The sequence below is a fragment of the Capra hircus genome, chromosome 3, assembly GCF_001704415.2.
Source record: "Capra hircus breed San Clemente chromosome 3, ASM170441v1, whole genome shotgun sequence".
Lineage (NCBI taxonomy): Eukaryota > Metazoa > Chordata > Mammalia > Artiodactyla > Bovidae > Capra > Capra hircus.
In genome coordinates this window covers 63,314,161-63,324,974 of record NC_030810.1, presented here as the reverse complement: position 1 = coordinate 63,324,974, position 10,814 = coordinate 63,314,161, and the positions used below count along the sequence as shown (strand labels likewise).

At 45.0% G+C, this 10,814-nt stretch overlaps 1 protein-coding gene across 1 annotated transcript in view; it reads left to right on the top strand.

Moving 5' to 3' along the window:
• The window catches only part of COL24A1 (collagen type XXIV alpha 1 chain), a 396,719-nt gene continuing 386,486 nt past the window's right edge, over nucleotides 582–10,814 (top strand). The window contains exons 1-2 of the mRNA XM_018045691.1: nucleotides 582–771; nucleotides 986–1,116. Of these exons, the coding sequence (XP_017901180.1) occupies nucleotides 1,061–1,116 (56 nt within the window). The 5' untranslated portion in view covers nucleotides 582–771; nucleotides 986–1,060. The remainder of the gene's footprint in view (nucleotides 772–985; nucleotides 1,117–10,814) is intronic.

The following is a 10,814-nucleotide window of genomic DNA, read 5'->3' as shown; positions in this document are numbered from 1 at the left end:
TTTATGATTTAGGCCACAAGCATAGCTGCAAAAAAAAAAAAAAAAAGCAAGAGAATTGGAGGAGAGTGAAGGACTCTGTTGAGTTTTATACATGATTTTAGAACATGTGTATGAAGAGGACAGAAAAAGGGGGATGGGAGACAGCAAGAGAGAAAACATCAAATGGGGGAAAACATCAAATTGGGGACTGCTGAAAAAGGAAACGGTACACGGATGCTTGGGAGGAAGGATACCAGTCACCTACAAGCCCGGGAATGCGTGGGAAGCGGGAGTGTCTGGGCGGTGCCAGTGGCTGCGAGCTCGCCCCAGGGCCCGGGAGCTTGCGGACTGGGGCGCCCCAGCTAGGCGCGTGGTAGGGGGAAGGTTGCGGGGTGGAGGGGGAGGTGTGCACTGTGTTTGGTGATGTCATTGCAAGTCAGGGAGCGGTGAAATTTAACACCGGCCGGATTTGCTGGGCTCCTCTTCTTCCAGGGGAAGCAGCCGGCGGCAGTCCACGCCGAGCGCCTGCAGTTGCCACCGGCCAGCTCGCACGGACAAGATTTCCGAAGTGGGTGTGTGTACTTGTCTGACAAATGTTCCAGCGCGGGTTGTTTCCAAGGACTTCCTCCCCCACTTCATCTCCTGCCCTCCCCCCACTCCTTTCTCCTCCCAGGCCCAAAGCGGAGGACTCCACTGGAGTCACGGAGTCGCCTTTGAACCGCAAGTGAACTCGAGGGCTGCGCTCGCAGCCGAGCTCCCGCTGCTGCCGGCGTCCTGCAGCCCGCCAGTGAGGTGTCCCTCCTTGCCCGCCCTCCCAGGGGAGCGCTCCCCCTCACCCACCCCGGGCCTGTCCGCTACCGAGCTGGGGCCCTGGGCAGCCTAGCCGTCTACCCGCCCGGTGCTATTTCTCTGCTCTTCTTCCGTCTGTCCCTCCCTTTTTTGGTTATTGTTGAGGTTTTAGAGCATCGTTTTCACGTGATTTTTTTTCCCCCTTTTTCATGGACAGTACCTGCACACTTAGCAGTTCGGAGTTGGCTTCTGTTTTCCGTTAGCGCCCCGCTGTAAGGACAAATGCATACAAATGCATTTAGGAGCCCACAGGACAAGGCGTGGACAGGTCTCCCACACGGCAAAATCGTAAGTAGCCCACCCGCGGGGCAGGGGTTAGACCAGCAGCTCTCCCCACCCCCTGGATCCGCTGAGCCAGTTAGAGATTTGCGCCCTAGCTACTTGGCACTTTTTTTTTTTTTTTTTTTTGAAGTTGGGAGCCGGCGAACAGCCGCAGCATCCTCCCCTTGTCTCCTCAATTTGTAAAATACCGTGCTTGAAAGGAAGCCTCCTGCCAGCGGGTCTCTCAGACAGTTTATGCTAAAGAGATCCTGCGGCTCGGGAGGAACAGCTCGCTGGCTCACTTCCCGAGGCCGGTGGTAGCGGCTCTTGCAGCCCCGGAGCTGGACTCGTTGACGCCCGCCCGGGCTCCAGCTCCCATTGCCCTCGCATCCTCCTTCCGTTCTCCTCCCTCAGGGCCCTGGCTGAGGTCTTGTTTCCCTTCGGTGCTCCTCGGGCATCCAGCCTGGGAACTGCTGGGGTGCTCGCGGTCCCCCTGGGCTCTGTGCGCGGAGCCTGAACCATGCGGCAGGGTTGCCGAATGGGCGAGAGGGTGCCCACAAAACCTCGAACATCACGGAGCTCCTGGAATCATGAGACACAGAGGCAGTTGCCTCTAGTCGTTAGGAGGCCAACAAACGTGCTGCCCACCTGGGGCCCAGGCTGCCCCCTGCTCACTGGAGTGTCATTGGGGAAGGGGCTGGACCCCGGAGGGGAGGGCGGAAGGCCCCCGGGGCTGCTGCTCCCAGGGAGTGATCTCACCGGCCCTCCCTGGCACTCCATCTGCTCTTTGGGCATTGTACCGGCTCCCACTGCCTCAGTGGGAGAAGAGTGTGGATGAAGGGTAGGGGGCGCGTGGCCTTGGCTGGCTGTCCTGGCCCTTCCTGGAACATGTCAGTGGGTTATAGAAGTTTGGTTTTGGCCTCAGGGGCAGGAGGGACGAGGGCGGCTGTGGTCGTTCTCTGCTACTAGGCTGTAACGGGGAGAGTAGGAAGGAGGAGGGCAGGGGGGCAGGACTGAGGGTGCCAGCTAAGGGCAGGCGGAGGCGGAGTGCAGAGAAAGACCGCCTTGTGGCAGTGTTTGTATGAACATGTGCTTCCCAGCCGCTGGCAGCCGAGCCTGGCTGGGGCTCGCGCACTCTCTCCTTCCACATCTGGAAGCCTGGGCTGGCAGCCGGCTTCCCCACGGACGAGGATGCACATACCCACGAGCCCGCTGCAGAATGAATCAGTGAGCGGGAAAGCTCAAAACCTCAGCCACCACGTGCGTCCATGCAAGGGTGTGCCCAGGCCCCCCGGGGCAAGGGGGAGAGCGGGATTCCTGACACTTCTCCTCCAGGGTCCGAGAAGAGGTTAGTCCCTGCGGGCCGCTGGACCCAGAGCTGCTCACGCAGGGCTCATCAGTTTTCCAGACAGGTTTCTCGCCACTTCTCTCGATGAAAGCACCTTGCATGGACCTGCCTTGGAAAGCAGGGTAGGGAGTGCAGCGGATCCTGAGGACCGCTGGACCAGGGTGAGAGGAACGGTAGAATCAGACTTGGGTCTCTGAGGCTCCAGAGCCACCCGGAGAGATTGGATGAGGTCCTCCACTTCCTGTTCCGCCGCTCCAGCGTCCCCCGCGATCCATTGCCCTCCTTGCCCTCCCTGTTCCCCTGCATCCATGTGCCCTTCTTGCCCTCCCTGCCAGCGCCCACCCCTAGGGCTTTCCCTTGGCCCCAACAGGAAGCCCACGTTGCTGACTAACATTCCCCTTGGCAGTTGTGACCAACCTCGCAGATTGCAGGAGATCTTCAGCTCTTAGCCCCTGTCTTGTCTGGTTTACAATTCCCTTCCAGACGCTCCCAGAAAAGGTCCTGCATACATTCTTGGGCAGTTTGGGGTTTGTAAATTGGGTCCAGATGATTGGGGGGAGGGAGGCAGAGAAACCAAACAGAATGGATTACTCCGAGGAACTTCTGAGGAAAAGTTAGACTATGAGTAATTGGGGAAAAGAATCTTCCTGGAGAGGCATCAGATGGGTAGAGGATCCTGTGTGAAGGTCCTCCTCTCTCCTGTTCTCCAAGCAGCCTCCAGCCAGGGGCCTTGCACACTCCTGTGATATCAAGTTTGTTCCATGATAGTTCCCAGTGAGGGTGAACTGCAGAAAATTGAGGGTAATTCAAGATTATATCAGATTGCAACCCCTCACAGCTTCAGCCACACGCATGTAGAGTGGGGAAACGTAGTTACCAATTGAGCTGAGAAAATTGTTTCTTGAAAAAAATCCTGTTTCCATAAAGAATTCAGAGTTCTTCAGTTTGAAATAAATGCTACCAACCTCATAGGAATAGGGACTTAGGGACAAGCAGCTGATTAGCTGATGATAATGTCAGGCCACTGAATTAAATCTTACAGTGCCTAATGTAACCTCTGAGGTTTTAATTTTCCACCAGATGTTTTGTAAGAGCAGAGGTGGTTTTTTAAAAAATCACAATTCTGATTAGTCACCCAGAAATATTTACAGTTTTAAAAATAAAACTAGATCCTTATAGACATTTTATTTCAGAGAGCTGCTTTTATTTTGATTCACATTCCTAATGTGAATTTGTGGAATTAATGAAAAAAATTAAAACTAAGAATGATAAGTACATTGATTTCTGTAAACAAAAGTGTAAACAAAGTTTGGGATATAAAGGTATATTTCCTAGCTTGCATGAAATTCTGTTTTTAAAGTTGCCTTATTATCTTTGTGTTCAAATAAATGTTTAAAACAAATGGATGTCTTAGGATAAGGAATTGTAATTTATAGAAAGTAATTTTGAGTTATTTATACATTGTGCTTGATAAACTGTGAAGCTACAGAATGATAAATTGTATTATAGGAACTAGAATAGCTGTACTAGCTTTCTTGCCATGCTTTGCAACTCTGACTTATTTTAGAATTTGTAATTCTGAGTGAGAAGTGAAGATGATTTCATTTTCATTCTCATAAAAGGCTAATGTTCCATCATTCATTCACTTATCATTCATTTACTGATTTATTCAGCAAATGTTCACTGAGTTCACTATGTGTCTAGCATGATTCTAGGCAGAAGGGATACAATGATTGAGTAAGACAGAAGCACAATTGCTGCCTTCCAATGTGCCCAGTTAATATAGGAAACAAAAAATGAAACAAGCAAGTATAAACAATGAAACCAGCAAAAAAAATGACATAAGGATATATACAGAAGGACATCTAACTGTCTTGTTAGTTGGGGAAGATAGGGAGGGGTGGTATTGGAAGGAAAGGCTAACCAGAGGAAATGAAATCTAGGCTGAGACATAAGTGCAAAATGCATGGAACTTTACAGACAGAACAGTAAAAGGCTCAGAGGTGAGACAGCATGGTGCATTTGAGGGCCCAGAAGAAATGAAGTTGGTTGGAACACGCATTCTAGGGGCAAAGTGGTTGAAGCAGGATCTGGAGAGAGAAACAGAGACTAGATCATGAAAACTTTACTTCCTGAGCTAAATAAATGGAGGTTAGATGACCTGACTTCTTGATCTTGGGTTCACTGTGCAGGTGGAAAATGTCAGAGGAGTTATATATCAGTTGAAACTCGAGACAGCTTGATAATCTCATTGACTGAAGATTTGATGCATTCATTCATTTAAAAATCTTTTACTTAACAGTAGTGTCAGTTCAGTTCAGTCGCTCAGTCCTGTCCAACTCTTTGTAACCCCATGGACTGCAGCATGCCAGGTTTCCCTGTCAATCACCAACTCCCAGAGCTTGCTGAAACTCATGTCCATCAAGTCAGTGATGCCATTCAACTATCTCATCCTCTGTCATACCCTTCACCACCTGCCTTCAGTTTTGCCCAGCACTGGGGTCTCTTCCAGTGAGTCAGTACTTTGCATCAGGTGGCCAAAGTATTGGAGCTTCAGCTTCAGCATCAGTCTTTCAAATGAATATTCAGGACTGATTTCCCTTAGGATGGACTGATTTGATCTACTTGCAGTCCAAGGGACTCTAAAGAGTCTTCTCCAACAGTTCAAAAGTTCAAAAGCATCAATTCTTTGGTGCTTAGCTTTCTTTAAGGTCCAACTGTCGCATCTATTCATGACTACTGGAAAAACCATAGCTCTGACTATATGGCGATTTGTTGGCAAAGTAATGTCTCTGCTTTTTAATATGCTATATAGATTTGTCATAGCTTTCCTTCCAAGGAGCAAGCATCTTTTAATTTCATGGCTGCAGTCACCATCTGCAGTGATTTTGGAGCTCGAGAAAAAATGTCTGTCATGGTTTCCATTGTTTCCCCATCTGTTTGCGTGAAGTGATGGGATTGGATGCTATGATCTTAGTGTTTTGAATGTTGAGTTTTAAGCCAGCTTTTTCACTCTTCTCTTTCTCTTTCATCAAGAGGCTCTTTAGTTCCTCTTTGCTTTCTGCCATAAAGGTAGTATCATATGCATAGCTGAGGTTATTAGTATTTCTCCTGGCAATCTTGTTTCCAGCTTGCGCTTCTTGCAGCCCAGCATTTCGCATGATGTACTCTGTGGCTCAGCTGGTAAAGAATTTGCCTGCAATGAGGGAGACCTGGATTTAATCCCTGTGTTGGGAAGATCCCCTGGAGAAGCAAAAGGCTACCCACTCCAGTATTCTGGCCTGGAGAATTGCATGGACTGTATAGTCTGCAAAGAGTCAGACATGACTGAGTGACTTTCACTTTTCACTCTGCATATAAGTTAAATAATCAGGGTGACAGTATACAGCCTTGATGTACTCCTTTTCCAATTTGGAACCAGTCCATTGTTTCATGTCTGGGTCTAACTGTTGCTTCTTGACCTGCATGCAGATGTCTCAGGTGGCACATCAGATGGTCTGGTATTTCCATCTCTTGAAGAATTGTCCAAAGTTTGTTGTGATCCACACAGTCAAAGGCTTTGCATAGTTAATAAAGGAGAAGTAGATGTTTTTCTGGAATTCTCTTGCTTTTTCTATGATCCAATGGATGCTGGCAATTTGATCTCTGGTTCTTCTGCCTTTCCTAAATCCAGCTTAAACATCTGGAAGTTCTCGGCTCATGTACTGTTGAAGCCTAACTTGGAGAATTTTGAGCATTACTTTGCTAGTGTGTGTGATGAGTGCAATTGTGCAACAATAGTATGCGCCAGAAACTTTTCTAGGGAGTAATCAGTTTAACAATCTCTGTGGTATTTCAAGGAGAGACTATATATATATGTGTGTATATTTCTTCCCTGCTACTGACTGGACTCTAGGTATTTTGATCACTTGAAATCCTTAAGCATTTATCTTCTTTCTATTTCAGAAGTTGCCAGTATGTTTGGAATTTAACCAAAAGTTCTAATATGTTTCACACTAGGTTAGGTATACAAGTACTTATTGAGTTGAATTCATTTTGTGTAAGTTACTGGCAATATTTTATTCCCTGAATCATCCAACTTTATCCCCACTGCTGGGATAAGAACTGTTTTTCCATTACTTTGGGAACAAAGGATAGAAATTTTACTATTTCTGGATCTTAGCAGCTAGTAAAGAGCAAAATCTGTAAAGCTATCATGACTTGGAGAATTTTTTGGCTTGTAAATGTACTGTGATGGAAACTGTTGAAATTCTTGATGTATATTACAAGTGTGTGTTTTTCAGATTAGCTTACTTTTTCCAATTGGTTTAAATGAAAATCTCCAATTCATTTCTTACAAAAGTTCCTTATCACAAATTAAACCTGTGTAGGAATGACCATCAGTAGCTTGAAGGCATATATCATAAAACCTGGGGGTCTCATGAGTATCCTAAACAAAAGGATGCCTGAAATTCCCCTAAGGTAACTTAGACCCTTCAGATAAAGAGAAAGTTGAATAGCTCTAAGAATTATTTAGGGAAGATGCCTGGAGGTGGATATTAATTCCTTAACTATTCTGAGTTTGGTCTTTGGATATCTATTTCCTGCTTGATCTCCTCTAGGACTTCACCCTTCACATGTCTGGTTATGTTTTGACTGTGGCTTATGTCAAACTGAAAATGTGGCTAGCAGACCGGACACACAGAGTATTTCACATTTTGTTAGATATCCTCCAATATTAATATTATGGATTATATTTTCTGAACATTTATTGAATATCTCCTACTATATTGTCAATTTTTTTCAGACCTAGTCTGATTTTATTAAATGTGTAAGTACATGTACTTCTGTTACTTTACATTAATGACACTTGGTCCAGACATACAAAAAAGTGAACAAAAACAGGCATGATTTGAATATTTGAAAAATATTCAAGTTTAATATACTAACTAGACTTTTTGTTCTTGTTGTTGAGTTGCTCAGTCATCTCTGGCTCTTTTGCAACCCCATGGACTAGCCCACCAGGATCTTCTGTCCATGGGATAGTCCGGGCAAGATTACTGGAGTGGATTGCTATTTCCTCCTCCAGGAGATATTTACTTCACCTTAAGAAAAAGAAAAAAAAAAGGGGGAGACTTTGTTGCTGCTGCTGCTAAGTCGCTTCAGTCGTGTCCGACTCTGTGCGACCCCATAGATGGCAGCCCACCAGGCTCCCCCCATCCCTGGGATTCTCCAGGCAAAAATACTGGAGTGGGTTGCCATGTCCTTCTCCAATGCATGAAAGTGAAAAGTGAAAGTGAAGTCGCTCAGTCGTGTCCCACCCTTAGCGACCCCATGGACTGCAGCCTACCAGGCTCCTCTGTCCATGGGATTCTCCAGGCAAGAGTGCTGGAGTGGGGTGCCATCGCCTTCTCCGGGGGGACTTTGTTAGGGTTAACTAAATATATGAGCAAATTAGCAAACTTAGTAGACTATTTTAGGTTACTTAATTAAAAAAAGAATTGGCCAGGACTGTAAGAGGACCTTTTCCCAGTTGTGGTTAAACAATATGCCCTTTGTATATGATGATTTATAGAACATTTTGCTAAGAGTGTAACTTGATCTTTGTCTTCTATGCCAGAATATTAATAGGAGCCTACCGTACACACAAATTTTAGGCTTTTATATTTGGAATTTAAAATATAAAATTTATATTGTCATCACATAATAGACGAGTCAGCTAAGACTCAAAACCTTGAAATAATCTGCCCAAGCTCACATAATGAGTTTGAAATAGATCTAGGACTAATCTTTTGACTCCTAGTCCATTGTTATTTTCTTATTAACCATGTTATTTTCTCTGCAATAAGTTAATACCGTTTTAGTTTTAACTTATTTAAGGACTCCAGCATGTCTAGTACAATAAGCATAGCACAACAGGGTAGAAGTGCAAAACACTGCTACCCTTGAGAACTCGTATCATTTGCTAATGTGGAAGTGTGATAGTTTTTCTTTATTAAGTAAATGTATTATAAGTGTAAAATCATTGGGGGACAGTGCAAAAGCAAAGAAATAAACAAGTGCAAACTTAACTAGACATTTCCCAGAAAGCTTGGATTCGTTAAACATCATTTTATTTGTTGATAGAGCTGGGCTCTATATCAAGCTGATTATATCAATTAGGTTTGATCTCTTCTCTGTATTCCCACTTCAAAGATGAGAAAAACAGTTAAAATGAAAAAGAAGCCTTCCATTTACCCTATCACAGAAGATTTTTTTTTAAAATTCTTCTTTTTCTCTTTGGACATCTAACTAAAAGTGCCCCTATTTTACTTAACTTTTCCTAAGTGTTAAAAGAATTAGTTTCATAGGGAAGAACTAAATTCCTCAGTCTTACTATCATTCTGTTCCTGTTTTAACATATCTATTGTGTCAATTTTATGTAAGAAAATTACAAAAGGTGAAGACCTGTTACTTGCTCAGATATTTATTACTAATTAATCATAAAAGATACAGCACATATAGGCTATACTAAATTTATAATGAAAGCATCAAGAGTGCAAAGGGGAGGAAAAGATGCAGCCCTCTCTAGGGATGATGGGAAAAATTCATGGAGCGGGTGTTCACATTAGGCTTTGATGATACTTAAGATTCTGATAGATGGAGACTGAGATCTTTTCAGTCACTTAACAAAGTTTGTCCATAGAATAGAGAAAAACATGGTGTGGCTGGAGCTTTGGGGTGTCAGATGTAATTGGTCCCTATTTATTGCTTTAAAAAAAAAAGGAGGTTGGAGCTGAATGATAAGGACCTTGAACACCTGGTGAGGAACTTAAACTGTTCCTATTCTTCCTTAGTTGTATGGTTAGGCCATTCAAGATGGCGATCCTCTTGCTCCCTGTCTGTCTTCTGCTCCACCAGCTCCTGCTTCACTCTCGTGATTATCGAGTCTTCCTAATTGTAGGACTTAATTAGTAACTGCCTACCTGTTTGCCCCTGCCCCCGGTTTCCCTGATAACTGATGAGCCAAGCTGACGGCAGTTCTGCCCCATGAATGGCAGCCTTCCCTTCCTCTGGAAGGTTACGGCCGTGTCCTGCTTGCAGTCTGCTGGGCACGGTGGAGGTATTGCTCCAGGACTTTTTTTCCCTTCGGATTCTTAAGACCCCTTTTCAATAAGCCGTTGATGTCTCTGTCTCTGTTTCTAGGCTCTCAGTTTAGTGGCTGGGCACCTCTAAGGCTTGCAGGCCTCTGGGGTACCGCCCAGCAGTTGGCTCTGTTTGGGGCAGAATTAGAAAAAGATAAAGAAAATCTCTTCTGTATCATTGATCTCTACTTCTCTGTTAGTCATCAAGTTAGTAAGTAGGTACACTTATATAAGGTGTGACTCAACTGACTTGTCATAATCTCCTAAAATCACCTGGCTAAGGGATGATATTTGATGTGTTCAGGTTTTCCTGCCTCACGCCAGGAATAGACTTGTCAACATGTCTAGAAAGAACTCTCGTCTTCCATTTTTCTCCCCTGAGGTCACTGGGGAAGTCCATGAGTTGACTGAATTGCCTGGTGAATAGTGCTAGTTGTACTTTAGCTGTATTTGGAATGGAACAGTGCCTTTTCCGTTGTTTCTAAACTCTCAGTGAACTGGATTACTTTGGGCAGGTGAGAAGTGCTTCCTTTCATGTTCCGTTTTCTATTAAAACAGCATAATCCTGATATACTCTCCTTCAGTGACTGGAATCCTGAGCTATTTTCTAGTCTTACTGATGCACACACTGCCAGTTGAAAATACAAATTTGAAAGGAAAAGTTCCTTCTTTTACTCAAATTCTAGAGGACATTAGGATTCATCCTGGAGGATCCAAGGAAATCATTTTCATTTCACACTGCTGTCCTCAACTTTCCTCATTAGAATCATCTGCTGCTGCTGCTGCTGCTAAGTCACTTCAGTTGTGTCTGACTCTGTGTGACTCCATAAACCACAGCCCACCAGGCTCCCCCATCCCTGGGATCCTCCAGGCAAGAACACTGGAGTGGGTTGCCATTTCCTTCTCCAATGCATGAAAGTGAAAAGTGAAAGGGAAGTCGCTCAGTTGTGTCCGACTCTTAGCGACCCCATGGACTGCAGCCTACCAGGCTCCTCCATCCATGGGATTTTCCAGGCAAGAGTACTGGAGTGGGATGCCATCTGGGAAGTGTTTAAAAATCCCTATAACAACAAACTAAAGTCAGAATCTCTGAGGGTGGGTTGGGGAGGGCAGAACCCGAGTATTAGTAGTTTTTAGAAGTCACCAGGTGAGTCCGCTAATCAGCTATGGTAAGAAGCTGAAAAACAAGTAGGCCTCACACCATCTCTTGAGCATCACCTGTTCCAGAACTGTGGGTATGATGCCCCAGATCTGTAGCATCAGCATTGCCTGGG